Source organism: Humulus lupulus, chromosome 5 (genome assembly GCF_963169125.1).
Source record: "Humulus lupulus chromosome 5, drHumLupu1.1, whole genome shotgun sequence".
Taxonomy (NCBI): Eukaryota; Viridiplantae; Streptophyta; class Magnoliopsida; order Rosales; family Cannabaceae; genus Humulus; species Humulus lupulus.
In genome coordinates, this window is record NC_084797.1 from 184,913,041 (window position 1) to 184,932,480 (window position 19,440).

The window sequence follows — 19,440 nt, forward strand, 5'->3', positions numbered from 1 at the left end:
GATGAATATGGTTTCCTCTATCCTGGATTTCATGAGGGTTGAGGGGAACGAGAGAGTTGCCTGTGCTAGTTACATGCTTAGAGAGAATGCCCACATCTGGTGGGATGTAGTTGTTCAGAGAAGGAATGTGGCAGTCATGACCTGGGAAGAATTCAAGAACATCTTCAATGAGAAATATTACAGTGTGGCAGTCCGAGCTGCAAAGGTTGACAAGTTTATCAACCTGACTCAGAATCAGTTGACCGTGACTGAGAATGCTTTGAGGTTTGACCGGTTGGCAAAGTTTGCGCCAGATTTAGTGCCGACAGATACCGCAAGAAAAGATAGGTTTGTACGGGGATTGAACGTTATGATCGCCCGTGATGTGAAGATCACTTTGGATCTAGAGACTACTACCTATGCTCAGGTTGTGGATAAGGCCCTTACAGCTGAGGGGGCCGAGGATCAGATTTGTAGAGAGAGCGCTGTCAGGCACGATGCTAGGAAGACAGTGCCACCTTTTATTGGATCCAGTCGGGGTAGTGGCCCCAGTGAGCAGAACAGGAAAGCCCCAGATTGTAGAGTCCAAGAACTTTACTTAGCTAATTATTTAGTAGTATTATAGTATGTATAGTATTATCTTTGTAACTGTGGATTTTTGGTTCAGACCGGGAATTATTTGGACGCTCATATTAGTACTTATAGACTTTCTAAGTTTAACCTATAGTTTAAGAATATTAATTTTAACCTAAGGTTTGATTATATAACTGATATTAAGAATAATATTTATTATACTATAAGGTTTAGATATCAACCAATAGGATTTTAAGCACATGTTATGAATGGGTGATTAAGGATTAAGTATTTTGAGGATTAAATTTAATAAGGAGTAAAGTTTGAATGCAATAGGGTCAGTCATCAGCTTTGAATACGTTGAGGGCTTAGTCAAGGCTGTTTACTCCATTCAAACATAGCTAAAAATGTGTAATTTCGTGTTTAATTAATCAGCGTGTGCCGATATATCGCAGCTATAGGGGGCGATATATCGCAGCACGTAGATACGGAAAACACGAGACGATGCACGGTCGCCTCGGGCATACTGGCCCAGGCGATATATCGCCTACAGGGGGCGATATATCGCCTCCTTCAGCATAATTCAAATGTTTTTGAATTCTTTTTCCTTTCAGCCATTCAACTTCTTCATAAGTCCAGCATCTTTTGAACGAGTCTTCAGCCTCTGCTGAACGATTATTCAAATTATTTTCACCTAAAAAGCTATTATTTTTATTCAAGTAAAATTAAGATTCCTTCATTCCCAAACTCTATAAATAGGACCTAGTACCCAGCCATTATTCACCTTTTACTCTAAGTTCAGAAGCTGCAAGTGCTAGGAGAGTGTGAGAGTTAAACACTTGGGTGGGGAAATCATAAGCTTACACATCATAAGCTTATCAAACACTTTGGGAAGTAAGGTTCTATAGTATTTCGGTTGTGGTGTAGATTGGTCTTACAAGTCTTTGAGGTAAACCAAAACTCTAGTTCATTTGTTTTATGTTATTTTCTTTCTCATAACCTTCTACTCAGTCTCCAAACCTCATTCTTATTTTGGTTAGGAAATCTAAGTTCTTGAGCACATAAGTTTTGGTAAGTGTGACTTTCAATGGTTTAGTCTTTCCATCCCTTTCATTTCATCTCTTTTCTTCATTAGACTCACCATGTTATATATGGTTTTAGGAGTGTTCCAAAAAGTCCCAACACTGTCCTCTTATCCCGGTAACTTTGGTAAGGAAAATAGGATAGAATCTATATGTTTTATGCTTATGTTATCTTATGTGTTATGTTATGAAATATGTTATAAATATGTTATGAATATGTATGTTTGTAGGCTTGGGCATATGACCCATATGACTAACAAGACCCCAAATGGGTTATGGGCATATGACCTACTTAGCTAGTAGGACCCCACTAATCCCATGGGCATATGACTTGTTTAGTCTATGGGACCCCAAGTAATAATGGCCATTATAATAAGTGTATGTAATAAGTGTTATGTTATGTCTTTATGATTATTATGAAATTTATGTACATAATGTATGTGTTAGATTTCCTTGCTGGGCATTAGGCTCATTCCTTTTTGTTTTATGTGCAGGAAAATAGCTTTAGTGGCGGTAAGGTTCGTGGATGCTTGGGATTGTGTATCGATGGTGAATGGATTCAAGGAGTCGAGTGTTCGATTTCGAGGATGTAGTCTTTTCTTTATGGGTTTATATGTAATTTTTCCGCACTTTCTATGTAACTCTTTTATTTTAAATTATGTTTTGTTTTTAAGACAATGGGATCCCATATCCTTCTTAATAGTTTGTAAGTAACTCTTATTTTTACAAGTTACCTAATAAAATTATGGTATTTTCGCAATGTAAGTTTTAGTAAGGATTTGTATGCATAGTTCATTAATGGTCCAAAAGTCTAGAGTAGTTGGGTCATTACACAGATTCCTTTATTTTGCCCAGTTTGGATAGAAGGGCACGGGGTGCTTTCAGCGGCCGTTAGGGCGGAGGGGACAACTGGAGGAGCTTTCCAATGTGTCCTCGGTGCAGATGATGACACCAGGGTGAGTGCAAGATCAGGTCCTTCTTTGTCTATGGGAGTGCTAACCATCTGAAGAGGGACTACCCACAAGTCAGGAAAGAGGAGCCAAAGCAGAGTGATAGTCTTGCTCCTGCCAGAGTATTTAGTTTGACTCAAACTGAGGTGGAGGCTAGCCCCTCAGTCATGACTATTAGATTTCTAGTGCTGGTTCTTTGTATACTGCATTGATTGATTTGGGAGCTACTCATTCCTTTGTGTCTGCTAGAGTGATATATCAGCTGTGTAGACCTAGTGTTTTGTATGCTAGGGGTTTTCAGACTTTGTTGCCAACTGGGGAGCTGGTGGTCTCTAGGAGATGGATTAGGGCTTTATCAGTAGAGGTAGATGGTAAGGAATTATCTGTTGATCTGATTGAGCTTGCGATGGATGACTTTGATATGATTTTAGGGATGGATTGGTTATCAAAGTATGGGGCTACGATTGATTGCAAGCGTAGAATGGTGACTTTTGAACCAGAAGGGGAGGTACGCTTTGTATTTGTGGGGATGGTTAGTGGACCGCGGGTGCCTATAATTTCGGCACTGAAGGCTAGAGACCTGATGCAGGAAGGTTGTATGGGATTCCTAATGAATATTGTGGATACCTCCAAGGTTGTGTCGGTTGGACCGGGAGAGACCAGGCTGGTGTGTGAGTTTCCAGATTTATTTCCAGCATATCTGCCAGGTTTGCTACCGCAGCGGGAGATTGAGTTCATTATAGAGTTGGTACCAGGGGTGGAGCCAATATCCAGGACACCTTATAGAATGGCTCCGGCAGAGTTGAAAGAGTTGAAGATTCAGTTACAGGAGTTACTAGATTTGGGGTTCATCAGACCGAGTTTTTCGCCCTGGGGTGCTCCAGTGTTGTTCGTCAAGAAGAAGGATGGATCTCTTAGGATGTGTATTGACTACAGGGAGCTGAACAAGTTGACCATTAAGAATAAGTATCCACTGCCAAGGATTGATGAGTTATTTGATCAACTACAGGGTAGGACAGTGTTTTCCAAGATTGATCTCCGGTCAAGTTACCACCAGTTAAGAATCAAAGAAGAGGACATACCAAAGACTGCTTTCTGCACAAGGTATGGACACTTTGAATTCCTAGTTATGTCCTTTGGACTAACCAATGCCCCAACAGCTTTTATGGATATGATGAACAAGGTTTTCAAGGACTATTTGGATAAGTTTGTGATTGTATTCATCGACGACATTTTAGTGTATTCTTAGTCAGAATCAGAGCATGAGCTGGATTTGCGGTTGGTATTGCAGCGGTTAAGGGAGCATAGATAAGTTCAGCAAGTGCGAGTTCTGGTTACCACAAGTTACATTTCTGGGCCATATTTTCAGTAAAGAGGGGATTCTGGTTGACCCAAGTAAGATTGAGGCAGTGAGAGATTGGCCTAGACCGAGTAATGTTCCCGAAGTGAGGAGTTTTCTGGGATCGGCAGGATATTATCGGCGGTTTGTTGAAGGATTCTCCAGAATAGCTACGTCGTTGACAGAATTGACAAAGAAGAAGACAAAGTATGTTTGGACAGACAGATGTGAGAACAGTTTCAAAGAGTTTAAGCGGCGACTGATCACAGCGCCAGTGTTGAGTCTGCCGACGGATAATGAGAAGTTCGTGGTTTATTGTGATGCTTCCAGACAGGGTTTGGGGTGTGTGCAGATGCAAGCTAGTAAGGTGATAGCCTATGCATTGAGACAGTTGAAAGAATATGAGCAAAGATATCCCACTCATGATCTGGAGTTGGCAGCGGTGGTATTCGCACGTAAGATTTGGAGACACTCTCTATATGGTGAGAAGTGTGAGATATACACCAACCATAAAAGTTTAAAGTCCTTCTTTACTCAGAAGGATCTGAATATGCGCCAGAGACGGTGGCTGGAGTTAGTTAAGGATTATGACTGTGATATCCTATACCATCCTGGGAAGGCTAATGTAGTGGCTGATGCATTGAGTCGGAAAGGCCTGGGACAGTTGTTCAGTTCGAGACAGATATCCGATAAGCTAGCTGAGGAGATGATTAGAGCAGGTATAGAGTTGGTGGAGGGCCGATTAGCCAACATCACTCTTCAGTCTACACTCCTCGAGAGGATTAAGGAGGCGCAGGGGAAAGATTCCCAGTTGAGAGGTCACAGAGAGAACGTCTTAGTTGGAGCGGCTAAGGACTTTTCCATTTCAGAGATGGGGTTGCTGAAGTACAAGGGTCGGATTTGTGTTCCGATGGATTCTGATATTTGACGGGAGATTTTAGATGAATCACATACCATTCCCTATTCCTTGCATCCGGGTACGACGAAGATGTACCAAGATCTGAGAGCTTTGTATTGGTGGTTGGGCATGAAAAAGGATGTGGTGGAGTATGTGGCCAAGTGCTTAACTTGTCAGCAGATCAAGGCTGAGCATCAAAGGCCAGAAGAATTGCTGCAGCCTTTGGGGATTCTAGAATGGAAGTGGGAAGATATCACCATGGACTTCGTGGTTGGTTTGCTGAAGACCGTAGGTCAGCATGACTCGGTGTGGGTGATTGTGGATAGGTATACCAAGTCTGCCCACTTTTTGCTTGTTAGGACGACTTATACTGTGGAGCAGTATGCTGAGTTATATGTGAAGGAAATTGTTCAACTTCATGGGGCTTCGAGGTCGATAGTATCCGATAGGGACCCCACCTTCACCTCCATGTTTTGGGAGAGTCTGCAGAAGGCCATGGGCACGCAGTTGCGGATTAGTACCGCTTATCATCCTCAAACAGATGGGAAGTTTGAGAGGACGATTCATATATTGGAGGACATGCTACAAGCCTGTGTATTAGATTTTGGGGGATCTTGGAGTAAGTATCTCCCTTTAATTGAGTTCTCGTACAACAACAGTTATCAGGCGACTATCGGAGTGGCTCCGTATGAGATGCGTTATGGGCGAAAGTGTAGATCATCTATTCATTGGGACGAGATGGGTGAGAGGAGTTATTTGGGTCTTGAGATGGTGCAGAAGACCAATGAGGCGATTGAGAAGATTAGAGTGTGAATGCTCGCCTACCAGAGTCGCCAGAAGAGTTATTCAGACCTGAAACGCAGGAGCGTGGAATTTCAGGTTGGTGATCATGTGTTCCTTAGGGTTTCACCTTTGAGGGGAGTGAAACAGTTTGGTGTTTGGGGCAAGCTGAGCCCTAGGTTTGTTGGCCCCTTCGAGATTCTGGAACGGGTTGGAGAGGTAGCTTATAGACTAGCAATGCCTCCAGCTTTATCAGGGGTTCATGATGTTTTTCATGTATCCATGCTCCGGAGGTATGTGTCAGAATCGACGCACATTCTGAGTTATGAGAATTTGGATCTGGATCAGAATTTGTCCAATGAGGATAAGCCAATTCAGGTTCTTGACCGGAAGGATAAAGTCTTGCGGAGCAAGACCGTCGCCTTGGTGAAAGTGTTGTGGAGGAATAGCGAGGTTGAGGAGGCGACGTAGGAACTTGAATCAGAGATGAGGGAGTGGTATCACGAGTTGTTCAGGTAATTTCGAGGAACAAATTTCTGTAAGGAGGGGATAGTTGTAGCGTCCCAAATTTGCTAATAAGGCTTAGGGCCTTGATTAGTGTGCCTGGAGGGAAATAAGTGATTTATTGTTATTATATGTGAATTTGATGAGTATGTAATTAGAAATGTATGTTTAGGTGAATTAAATATGCATGTGGGCCCCGTCTGGTTATTAGGGGCATGTATGTAATTTTAGCCCGTTGAGGGCATAAATGCAATATATGTGTGATATATCTGTGTAGCACGATCCGAGACAGTCCTAAGGAGCCGTTAGCCAGAAAGTCACAACGAGGTTGAGAATCCGACTCAGGGCGAGTCGAGGGGTATTTCGGGTATTAGATATTTTATGGGGTTATCGGGTTATGGAAATAAATATTTGGAGATATATTTGAGGTTAGAATGTCTAGAAGGGAATATTGGGGAAATTTACCATTTTGCCCTCGGGGAGGTTTTTGGTACCCCGAGTCTTGAGGTAACCTTAAAGCTTAAGTTAAATAAAACAAAATACAAGGAACTTTCAGAATTGTAGAAACCGACTCAAACTCTCTCTCTCTCTCTCTCACTCTTTCCTTTCTTGTTTTCTCTCAACTTGCCAAGGGAATTTTGAGGGAAAGCTTTGGATTTGAGGTTGCAATTTGGGGAATCAAAGCAAGGAGCAAGGTTAAAGACATCTAAGGGTCGAATTGGTCTAGAGGTAAAGATTTAAGCTTGAGTTTTATCTAAGTTTTTCTCTGTTTTATTGAAGTTTGAGGGGTTAGAACTTAGGCAATTGAGTTTGGGTTTTGGCAGGATTTGATTGGTTTCTCTAAGGTTATGTGCTACTTAAAGTGTATTAGTATGAGTGTGGGACTCAATTCTGCTGAGGGGATGTGTTTAGAATGATTCCAGGGGTGTTAGCTCGAAAAGTTTGCATGGGAATTCTGGGTTTCGGGCTCACGCCACAGCCCTGTTCTTCAGCGCCGCGGCCTGCTTGCATTTTGAGGCTAGTGGCTTTCGAGGGAATTTCTCAGGCACCGCGACGCAAGGTTTGGGCACCCCGGCCCTAGGCTGGCAGATGTGAGGCAATTTTGTCTCTGTCTAGGGGCGCGCCACGACACTTAAGGGAGGCTGAGCCTCGGCCCAAATGTGGATTTTTGGCAAAATGAGGGTTTTGGCTTGGGAACTTGAACGTTAAAGCTCGGGAAGGTTCCTACTACCCGGTTTGGTAGAAACTAAGGTCTCGGAGGTTAGAATTATGAATCAAAACTATTTGTGGATTAGAACGTAATGGTTGATTATGGTTCATGTTTTGTGACTAGGATTTCTTCGAGGCTCGAGGTAGAGGACTGTGCTCGTGATCGCGGTGCTTGGGAAGCTCGAAACACAAGTAAGAAAACAACTGTACCCATAGAGCTTGTATGCAGGGCTATGCCCTATGTGATTGTGTTGCAGGGCGTAGCCCTTTGATTGAATTTGTTCATGCTTAGTACTGGCTTTATTATGCTATGTATGAATATGTATACATGCTCGGCAAGAGCCGGGAACGGCGCAGGCCGAGGTCGGCAAGGGGTCGGGAACGGTGTTAAGCATGTAGAGTGCAAGGCCGAGTGCGGCAAGGGGGCCGGGAGCAGCGTTTAGCATGCGGAGTGCGAGTTGCTAGGGCAAGACCCTAAAGGATACCTGGGATATCCTTACGATGTGGACCGCAAACCCAGTGCCTGGTAAAGCGCCTGGGACGGCATGACCGTATGTGTATAGCCTGTTGATGGCATGTTTATATGCTAAGTGTTTAATGTGCATATGTTACCTACTTGTGAGGGTTTTCTTGCTGGGCTTCGGCTCACGGGTGCTCTGTGGTGCAGGTAAGGGCAAGGGAAATGTCGACCAACCATGAGTACGGAGAGCGTGAAGTGACGCGTACATGTTTGGCCTGCCTGGCTGCCACAGCCAGAGGTATTTTGGGAGATGTTTGTACTAAAACTAGATTTTGTCTTTTAGCCGACTCTGATTATCTTTTTGAGTTGTAAATATTTCTAAATTGTATTTTGGGATCCCAAATGTTAAACATTTTATGATTTTCAGTAAATAGAATTATTTTCAAGTTTATGACTCTGATTATGGTTTATTCACACTTTTGCCTTAAAACCTCGATTGGCGAGTTAAATGCACGTTTTAAACTCACTTAGTAACAGCTCTAAGGAAGTAGGACATTACACATGTTCTATTCAAACAATCTATGTCCGACTATCAACTCTCTTGTGCAGTGAGTATCCGAGCAGTATATTCCATTCGTTCAAAGATACTCGTGGTAACTCCCTATCAACTTTGGTATCTTTGTGTTCCAAAAAATAACTCTTGGTATTCTCCTGCCTTTTTTTTTTGCAATTTTTTAATAATCCATGATTGCATTTCTTGGACATGGGAATGGTGGCTACACGTTTCCCAAGTCATGGGATAATGTTAGAGAGAAGAATAAAGGCATTTTGTAATTTTTAAAAAAAACTATAAATAGGACCTTACATGGTTCTTCATAATTCACTTTCTTCTCAAGAACTAGAACGAAACCTTTATCTTCGACCCCCTTGCTGAAGCTCTCCCAAGTCCGAAGGTCTCCATAATTTCCAAGCTCCTTCAACTCACTTCTCACGAATTCGAGTGTCCAATTAACCTTTTGGATAAGTTTCTCAAACTTTGCATTTATTTTTAGAGAAATTTACATAACACACTATTTTGCCTCAAAATATTTCATTTTTACGGCAAGGCATGATTTTTTTCATTTCTACTGTTTCACACTTAATTTTACATTTTTATGATTTGTTCTTCATAGCTAAAACGTGTGGATTCAATCACCAGTTCTTAATGAGATGCAACTATCTCACATTAATCTAGAATTTTATGGGAAATAACCATATATTCCAAGCACAAACACCATGTGAGCAATCCAAAGATAACATAGTCTGATCGGATCTCTCAGAACAACAATTTTATTGGTACTTGGTGTAGTGCGATGTTGACAGGGAGATTTTTTCGAACATGTGTGCTGAAAATCAATTGGAGCTTTAAGCTGCTCCTGTTCATTTTCATTGTCAAACTATGTGCTCAAAAATATTAGACACACGAATTATGTGAAAATCACACATTGTAGTTAGAAACAAGTATAACAAAATTTAATCAATATAATAAATTCAAGCTTAATTATAAACCTGATAAAAGCAGCCTCTGAAGAGAACCATCGCTTGTTCTTCTTCTTCTTTTTCTTCGTTCCTAGAATCTTTTGGATAGTAAATAATTAAAATTATAATAAATCAATAATGAAATGAAGTCAATAGCTTTGAAGTGTGAAAAAATGGAATGACCAAGCGATATATATCTATATTTATGTCTTGTCTTTCAGTTGGTTTTCTTTTTCTTGTATGATGGCCTATAATTTTGCTAGTTGTCAAGCTCACCTTTTTTCATGCTGGCTATTACTTTTGTTTGTTCTTTTTTTAGGCAGCTGGCATGCTGACTTTGAGTAGCAAATTTTAGACATGTGATGCTACTATCACTTAACTCTCCTATTTGCATTATATATTAGCATAATTATGTTAGTCTTATTTTTAAACAAAAGGAGAATCTGTAGCTTTAAGTTAACAGAGAATTTGTATTAACATTTACATATATAAATATATATTCCACATTAGTTATTCTATAATTTACCAAAAAAAAAGGGACAAATTAAATGCTAAAATATTATATACTTGTAAATACTCCAACACATAATATTTTTGGTATAATTTATTTTTAGTTGTCTTTGTTGACACTATATTGCGTTGAGTTGATGTATAGTTAATTTTTTTTATTGATGTCTAGTTGATATCTAATTTAGGATATTATTAGTTTATTTTCGACATATGTTGGATATATTTTTAGTTTATTTTAGATATATCTTGAACCACCACGTATCGTTTTAGATGAAACTCATCATCATGACCTATCTTCTCAAACTAGTTTTTTTTTTCGTTTATTTTGAGTTGATGGAGTGGGTTGATGTTGAATTGATTTGTAGTTGCTTTTATGACACTGTATTGCAATAGGTTGATTTCTAGTTGATTTTCAATTACTTTTTAGTTTATTTTGAGTATAAGTTAAGTTGTTCAAAGAAAAAAATTCTAGGTGTCCATTATGTGGTTTACCACAACAATATATGCTATATATCTTCTACTCATGCTATAATGTCTAATATAATTGTAATTCTTTACCAACATGCAATTCGAGCATAATTGCCACATTCATATGTACTGAATGTAATGATACTTTCAAAATTTGACACATATGTTAATAAAAATAAAATATAATCATCTTATTTTTTTTTAATATATAAGGAAATTAGTATAATTTATTTTCAGTATATGTTTGGTATATTTTAACTTTATTTTGGATATACCTTAAACCACCACGTGTTACTCGAGCTGTAGCTCATCATCATGATTTATCTTCTCGAACTAGTTTTTTTTTATTACATATATATTGAGTTGATTTTTTGTTTTAAATTTAATTATATTGTATTTTTTATCATTTTTTTGTAGTTCATTTTAGTTATTATACGTACGGAGTAATATTTTTAAGTCTTTTTCAATATTTGTTGTTGTGAGGTTGTTATCGTGTGCATTTAAGTTGTTTTATTTTTATTTTTTATTATTGTTGTGCAAATTGATTTTTTTTTATATATATTTAGTTTTCCTATATTTTTTGTTGATGTCTAGTTGATTTCAAATTGACTAAATTTTTGATAAATTTTTCCAGGTTAGTTTAGTTGTTTTTGTGTTGTTTAGATTTATGTATAGTTGTTTTAATGTTGTTTTTTGGTTGTTTAAGTTTATATATAGTTGTTCCGTTGTTGTGTTAATGTCTAATTATTGTTTAGTTATTTTTAGATATATTTTGATTTTTTTTTAAAAAACATGTTAGTATGCAATGGGTTGACTTCTAGTTGTTTTCCAATTGTTGTTTTTTAGTTGGTTTTAATGTGTTAGTATGTAGTGGGTTAATGTTTGTTGTTTTCCAATTGTTGTTATTTTGTTGTTTTTTAGTTTATTTTGGATATATGTTTAGTTATTTTGACATATATTTTGAGTTTATTTTTGACACATTTAAAAATGTAGGGAAAAATTGTTTTGAGGTTGCTTTTTTGTTGTTTTTTAGTTTATTTTGAGTTAATGCAATGAATTGATGTCTATTTGCCTTTTCAACACTGTATTGTTGTGAGATTGTTGTCGTGTTGCATTTAAGTTGCTTTTTTGATATTGTATTGCAGTGTGTTATTTTTTTTTAAATGTAAGAATGAATTTTTGGTTTTTTTTTTTGTAGCTGCAATGAGTTGCACTATGTTGTTGCGAGGTTGTTGTCGTGTTGCTTTCTTGTTGTTCTTTTAATGTTATGTTTTGTGGGTTGATGTTCAGTGTAAATCGTATTTTGTAATTTTGAAATATCAAAATCATATTTTTTAAAACATGAGCTAGTAAAAATGTAAAAAAAAAAATGGACTGTAAAAATGTAAAAAAAATCATTAAAATAAGTATTTATGAAAGAACCTCTTATTTTTAAGCATATTTAGCCTAAAATATTTAGAAACCACTACACCAAATACCCATTTCCATAACACATGAATATAATAGAAATGAAAAAGTATTATGGTAAATGTTATATATGTAGCAAATGAAAAAGGCGGTAATATTTTGGGAGCCCGCCACTTATACATTTTTTTTTTCAGAAAAAATCACACCAATTTCGGACTCACCATTTTCTTCTTCGGCTAAGCAAAGTCCGAACTCTATCTTCGGTTTCATCATCCCTGCTTCAAATCTGAGCTCACATCTCCTCCATCCCTCAAATCTCAGCCTCCATCCCTCATATCTCCTCCATCTCTCTCTCGTCTTTCTCTATCTCTCTGTCAGTAGGGTTCCATTTGTTGGGTTGTTTCACTCCTCTTCGGTCTTGGCAAGCCAGGTAAGGATATATAGTTTTAGGTGTTATTGATCTGGGTCATTGGTTTTTTATGCTAATCGAGCTTAATTTGGGAATAAATCTAATGGGGTTGTTTGATTTTCTATTTCCATTGTTTTGGTCGATTTAAGGGTGTGTTTTTTGTTTTAATTTTGAAAAAGGGTGTTTTTCATTTTGTTTAACAATCTCAATCTCGTTGAGATTGTTGTGTATTTGGTAAAAGCATTGAGATTTATGCTTGTTGCTTCAGTGCGCATAGGGGACTCGGGTAAATTTGTTGCTTTTACTAGTAGGCAGAAGTTAGGCCATGTAGATATTGTTGGGGGCTGCTATTTGGTCAGAAGGCACAGACAATGTTTCAATCCATTGGTGACCCATAGTAGAAAGAATCGTTTCCCCATGGTCAGTAATCAGAGGAGTTCAGATAGTGGCACCAGTTCATCTGAGATTGATGAAAGATTGGTTTTTAAAGATGAGAGTTCTCTTGATGGTGGAGGCAATGGTGCTTCGTAAGGCTACTACTTGATGTATTATATGTTTTTGTTTTTATGAAATTTTCAAGTCTTCTACATTTTATACACATTTTCTTGACTCATCAATGGTTCTTGTCTCTTTATGATAGTGAATTGGCAGAAGTTCCTAGCGTTGTATTACATTCTCCAGATGTCAAGCGTGAGATAATGATGCTTTCTATACCTGCTATTGCGGGGCAAGCACTTGATCCTTTAGCACAGCTTATGGAGACTACTTACATTGGTAGATTAGGTATGATTCATTGATTCGTTTAAGATTCTCACTACCTCTAGATTGCCTGAGATTTTGATTTCGTCTAACGGTTTTTCTTCTCTACTATGGTTTTGGAATTTCGTTCTTAATTCTTTGTAGTAAAATTCTGAATGCTTTTAGTCTCAAGAGTGAATTTATAGATATCCTTAGGTCTACTCTAGGTGATATCTTGACTATTCCTTATTTTCTGCATTTTCCTTTTTTCTTAGGCTCTCTGGAGTTGGGTTCAGCTGGTGTTTCTGTGAACATCTTTAACTACATTTCAAAGCTATTTAATATTCCTCTTCTCAGTGTTGCCAATTTTTTTGTTGCTGAAGTCATTTCAAGAAGTGAAAATAATTCTTCAGCTTCAGGTAAATTTAATGCCCTTGTAATTTATTATTGTATAGAAAAGTATTGTTCCAAGTTAAAGATTGAGATAGAAATGGCTATCCTTCTATTTTTTGAACTGATTGCTGTGCAGAGACGCACTTTCTAAACAACAGTAGCAATGGTAGTAGACCTTTTGATGTAATAGTAGAAAGAAAACAATTACCATCCGTGTCCACAGCTTTACTGCTAGCTGTTATGATTGGTACTTTTGAGGCTTTAGCCTTGTCTTTGGGATCTGGCTTGTTTCTAAATATCATGGGAATATCATCAGTAAGGCCCTAAACACTCAGCATACTTGGCATATCGGCTAATAATCTGGTTTCTTTTATCTCTGCATGAAGATATACGCATAAATGCATATTTGTTAGTATTATTAGGTACTCCATATACTTTTGGTTGCCGTAATATACTTGTATTTTGTTTAATTGGGTAATGTCATTCTTCTAACGGCGGGGATAATTTTGCTTGCTTTTTGGAGGCCTTTTAGGTATTTTTTAGTTTTCTTTTTTCAAGTGTATAAATCTCAATTTAAGAATAGTTGTAGTTCTAAAAATCAGTTTCTTACCAGGATTCACCCATGCGGGCTCCTGCTCAGCGTTTTCTTTCACTAAGGGCTCTCAGTGCTCCTACTGTTGTAGTGTCTTTGGCTCTTCAAGGAGTTTTTCGTGGGTTTAAGGATACAAAAGCTCCTGTTTTATGTCTAGGCAAGTGTTATTGTAATTACTTGCAAGTGAGATATGTCACTATTATGTCTTCAATTTGTTGTCCTTGCGTTCTTTTCCATTTCTTCAAAGTCGAACTACTCTTCATGTCAGTTCATGTGGTGCTATGTATGCAGGTATTGGGAATCCTTTAGCTGTGATTTTGTTTCCCATACGTATGTATTCTTTCCAAATGGGTGCAACTGGTGCAGCAATTTCCACAGTTGTGTCTCAGTACGTGTTCTTTGACTAGCATTGCAAATTTTCTTTAGTTTTTGCTGTGATAATCCCTTTACATAAGATCTTGCTTGAATGTTTATATTTCAGACATGTTGTCACCTTCTTAATGCTATGGTTTGGGTGTTAGTTTCATTGGTTGTTTACTTAGTTAAGAGATAGTTTTGGAAGCAATAAAATATGTGTATTTCAGATTCTAGAATGCCAAAATAATGGTTGGTTGTCTGGATTGTTGTTATAAAGCTGCAATTTTACACATTATTACAATTTTAATATGTGATTTTGATAAATTGCTTAATGTTGTAATGTGAAAATTAATATTTGTTTTTACCACATACACTGTTATTGATACAGTTGATGCGATTGCAATTCCAAGGCATAAATAAAAAGGATGAGTTTGTGAGGAGAATTGGAGAAGCAGCAGAAAGTAAGTTCAATTCAATTTCATTTTCTGGTTTTAGATATGCAACACACATTTGATTGATTTGTCCTCTTTTTTATTTCTATTTAATGTGATATACATTTCCAAGTCTATACTTACTTTACATTTATTCAATAAGACCAAATAAGAAAAGAAGAAGAAAGAAAAAGTCTACTATTCTTAAAGATTATAAAAATCTGAAATCATCAATTGTTGAAGTCTACAGATTTAATATTTATTGCACTCTTTGTTTCAAGGATGGAATCATGAAATTATACATATAATGAATTATGTTTGTGTAAAAATTATTTACATAAATATACAATTAATTTCAGTCGTATTTTTTTACAAGTGGTTTGAATCATATTCAGATTGAAAAGAGAGAATAAAAAAGATAAGTGAAGGGACTAAACTATAAGTTGCATCCATTCCATATATTTCATAAGTTAATTAAAGTATGTGATGATTCTCAATGAATCATTGATAAGTGAATTGGCTATATGGCAGTTTAGTTAGTTATATAAACTAGTTCATATACTGTAAACTTTAGGATAGAAAAATTCAAAAACTTCTTTACTCTGTCATGATTTTGTGCTTGACTAGTACTAGAGAAGGTGAGGCTTTTAACTATCCAGAAGCTGTAATAATAACTATTGTCCTTTCTCATTAAACAAACTGAAAAAGGTTGAATAAAACAAAAAAACATTTATACTCTACTTTCACAAAAATGTACAAGACTATTTCTGGATGATCAAACATAATTTACTTAGATAATCTTTAAGTAAATGGCTAACTCATTAGAAGAACAAACATTTCTCTCTACTAGTTGGACATGAATCTTAGGTTTGAGACTAAAGCTTTGAAACTCCTTTAGCCAATTAAATTCTAACTTCTAAGTAAAGTTGCTAGCTTTGAAATGCATGGTGAATTAAAACAAAAAAACCTTCACAAAAAACTATATCTAACTATAAATATAATCTCATAGTCAAATACATAAAATACATAAAGTCAAAGTCATAAACAAACATGTGTCTAATTTTCTACACGTAATTTTTGAGTTAGGCAAGTCAACCCTGTAAACGACCCATTTATTATACAAGTTAGAAACCTCAACTTAAAACTAATTCAACCCCCTTATAATTAAAATCCAAACCAGCAAACTTAATGCAAGTTTCAAGTCGTATTATCATGTTTGACCTATTTTGCCACCTTCAATCTTGACCAAAAAGTGGTCAGAAATCAACTATATCTCAGATAAAGTGTTTTTCCTCTGCCTGTGATATTCTTCTATCTTTCCCTACAATCTTTATTCTGTAACAAAGGAAAACACTTGATACCTATGGGAACCAAGATATAGAAACATTTTAAAGTTAGATACTTATAGTCTAAAGAAGAAGAAACTAAAGAAAGCATTAATATTCATGTACAAAGTCATTCGTTACTGCTATACTTGAAAGATATATTTGTGATATTACAGCTATACTTATACTAGAGAAAGTAGATTCATATTGTTTTATGCATAATTTTATGAAATATATGAATATTGCATCTGGTATGGGATTTCTTTTTCTTCTGTTGTTATAGATTATGCCTGGTCTGGGATTTAGATGTGTATATATATTTAAGAAATATGAATATTGCACATGCTCTTGTATTGCTGGTATGTTTTATTCATTAGATTTTTGTTTTATGAAGTATTCATGGTGCCATACTGTTAGTTAATATTGTTAGTCATGGGTTTATGTTAATTAGTTACTGCTATTATTTTGTTAGTTGTTCACTTCATGAAGACCTTAAAATAATAATATAAATAGATAAGTATTTATCTTAGTTTTCTATTTTCTTCTTTTGAAGTTTTCAATGTATCATTTAAGAAAAGACTGTAAGTTTGTTGTTGTGGTGGCAAGAACTTTTACTCTGTTCTGGGATAGTGTGTTTTTTTTCAACTATAATTATATTAATAATTGAGTTATTATTATTATTTAACAATTGAAATTGCAGACAACCTGGCTAGGTTTGAATATGCAGGGATTTGACTATAATGTAAAGAAATATTGATGAATCTCACAACCAAGTAAAGAAACTTGTATGGATTCTCAGTTTTCATATCCACCACAACATCATTTTCTTTGCTCTTTTAACTATTAACTGAAATATATTCAATAGGACCCTATTAATAATCACTATTCTCTGCTATGATTATTTGTGTGTGTGTGGTGCACAATGTTTTAGTACTGTTGTAAAAGCAGCCACGAACAGATGACACTGTATCTGTTTTTGTTTTGTTTTGGCAAAGTTTGCTTAATCACTCTAAATGCATAATGAATTTCTTAATGGTTGACAATTCAGCCCTTAAAAAAAGCTATCAATTCATTAAGTTCTATAAATAGTAGCAATTAGTTCCTTATTATTTATTTTTTCACAAATTTCATAATTTATAAATTTATTAAGAAAAAAATTATTTAATCCTGAACTTTAGAGATCATAGAAGACAAGGTTGATGGCTGCATATATAAAAATATATAATCATCTTTGTTATATTAGTTCATTAAGTCTCCTTGAAATGTTATTGGAATGAAAATAAGAAAATTCACTTGTACCATTTTCAATTACTTTGCAAAGTTGTCTGTGACAGATTCATTCAATTATGCCTCAAACGAGACCCAATTGAAACCCAAGAAGCACCCACTTCTTCTAAGATAGTAAGCTTCTCTTCCGTCTTCTTCACCAGATGATATCTTAATATAATATAACACATAAAGGAATATATAGATTGCCATGTTCTGTTTATCCAATTTATTAGAATTGTTTTGCTCTTTCCTCCTTTCAAGACAATTTTCAATAAGTTAATGGCCTTTATTATAATTATTTAGTTAATATATTTATATATTTTATATATGTTGATCTATATTCATGTGGATAAGCAAACCATGCTTGTTTGTGTCTCTCTTTGTTTGTTCAATAATGGCTTGTTTGTTCAATAATGGTGTTACTAAAAGCATTTTTTCTTGTAGTGATCGAAAAAGTCTTTGACTATAGTATTAATCCTTCTAAATTTGTAGGAAATAGAATATTGCCCACTTAAAGTAATTTACCTGAACAAAATACACTGAACAAATAGTTTACCTGTGTTAGTTGCACTTGACCTTTCATTTGTGCTTGCTTGATGTATTGTATTTGAGTACCTTAAATTTGTGCTTATTTGTGGCAGTCATACTCGGTCCTTATGTGTATTTGGTACCTTGATATTTTTAGGAATGAAACGAATTGGATCTCTTTCTAATTTTATTTGGTGCCTACTTTTGCAGAATTTAACATTCATGTGATTTCTAAATACTATGAGTTAACTATATTCATGTGGTTTTCAAATACTTTTGCACATGTAGTTAGTTAGCTCTAACTGTAATATAGGTTCAGCTATAGTTAGTAGATTAGTGTGGTTAGTTTCCTGTTAATCACTTCTTGGTTTCCAGCTCCTTTTTCCCTCTCTTTGTATCTTTTTACTATTCAGCTATAAATAATAAAGTCCCATATCTCTGGTACATTTACAGAGATCATTTTATCCAATTCATTTTCTATTAAGTACTCTTATGTGTGTGTGATGGCAGCGATCACACAGGGGGGCCTGTTTAGAAGTATGAAATGCTATTATTTAATCACAAAGGAATGCTGATGATACCATGGAGTACAGTGTGATGGTGCTCCTTCCTATGATGATACCATCTAGATAATGACCACCATTGATTAATAAGGCATGCCAAAGGCTTTTGTCATATTTTTTTGGCCTATGTAATTTTCAAAGATTACCACCAAAACAGAAGCTTCTGTTCTCCTTTTTATTTTTTTTTATTTTTACCCTAACAGAGGTGAAAATCAATTTAGCAGAGGTGAAAATCAATTTATTTTTATAGAATCTAGAAGCTAAAAGTTAGATAAGAAAATAAGATAAAAATATTGCTAGACAATTTTATTGTGAGTCTTGTCTCCATGAAGTTTAATAAAAAGATCCAATTATTATGAGACATGTCTAGAATCCATTCTTTTTTGTTTTTCCTCTTCTCCTTTTATATAATTCTTTTGGCTGCTCCTTCTCATGATTAATTCAGTATTGATTATATTTTTTAGCTCATTACAAGTGTTGAGTCATTTCTTTTTTTATATAGGTCCTTTCTTTCATTCTCTCTCTCTCTCTCTCTGACCATTTCTAAATGTTGATGTTTGTCTGTGTTGCTCTTATAGATACTGAATTTTTTGCTTCTGTTGCGATCTTTAATGGTGATAGGAACAACCTTGAATTACTTTTTAGACAATAGAATTAATAGAGCCGAGATCCTTTTCCCTGGTGTGGCTACTTCTTTGTTGCAGTTTGCCTTGCTTCAACTGTCTACTCATCTAATGCAACTGATAATAAAGAAAAGCTTGAAGGATTTTAATCTAAAGAGAGGTATGTTTCATTCATTAAATGTGAAGGTTATCAAAGAATTATCTTGTTTCCAGGTGACATTCTTCTTTCTTTTTATTAGAAAGAGTTCTTTTTTCTAACTTTATTTTTAGTTTTATTGCAGAAATTGGGCTAAACCTTATATTAAAGATGCTAAAGAAGTTTCCAGGTGCATTTTTATTTTATTGTTTTTCTTTATGATTTTGTTGTATAAGAAGTCAAAGTGTGATTCTGTTTTTATTCTTTAATTTTTTTGGGGATATATTGATAGAATTTAGAGTTCTGGAATCAATTCTTCCTCACATACTTTTTTATCATTGAGAATGATATATTTGTTATCTTAATACATTTCACAAGCCTTGTTTTAAGTTGCATGTT

General features: G+C 35.7%; 1 protein-coding gene across 1 annotated transcript; it reads left to right on the forward strand.

The window, feature by feature from the left end:
• The first annotated feature begins 12,351 nt into the window (after nt 1-12,351).
• On the forward strand, nt 12,352-13,307 carry LOC133779759 (protein DETOXIFICATION 45, chloroplastic-like). The gene is made up of 3 exons (XM_062219675.1): nt 12,352-12,869; nt 13,100-13,243; nt 13,285-13,307. Exons 1-3 carry the CDS (start codon nt 12,653-12,655, stop codon nt 13,305-13,307), a joined length of 384 nt encoding a protein of 127 aa, XP_062075659.1. The 5' UTR covers nt 12,352-12,652.
• Nucleotides 13,308-19,440: the final 6,133 nt, after the last annotated feature.

What these genes read in the sequence shown, in the direction of transcription:
- LOC133779759 (XM_062219675.1), top strand. Translation starts at nt 12,653, where the DNA reads ATGAAATTTTCAAGTCTTCTACATTTTATACACATTTTCTTGACTCAT. An exon ending in TACTTACATTGGTAGATTAG is followed by an intron (nt 12,870 to 13,099) that starts GTATGATTCATT and finishes CTTTTTTCTTAG; the next exon opens with GCTCTCTGGAGTTGGGTTCA. An exon ending in AAATAATTCTTCAGCTTCAG is followed by an intron (nt 13,244 to 13,284) that starts GTAAATTTAATG and finishes TGTATAGAAAAG; the next exon opens with TATTGTTCCAAGTTAAAGAT.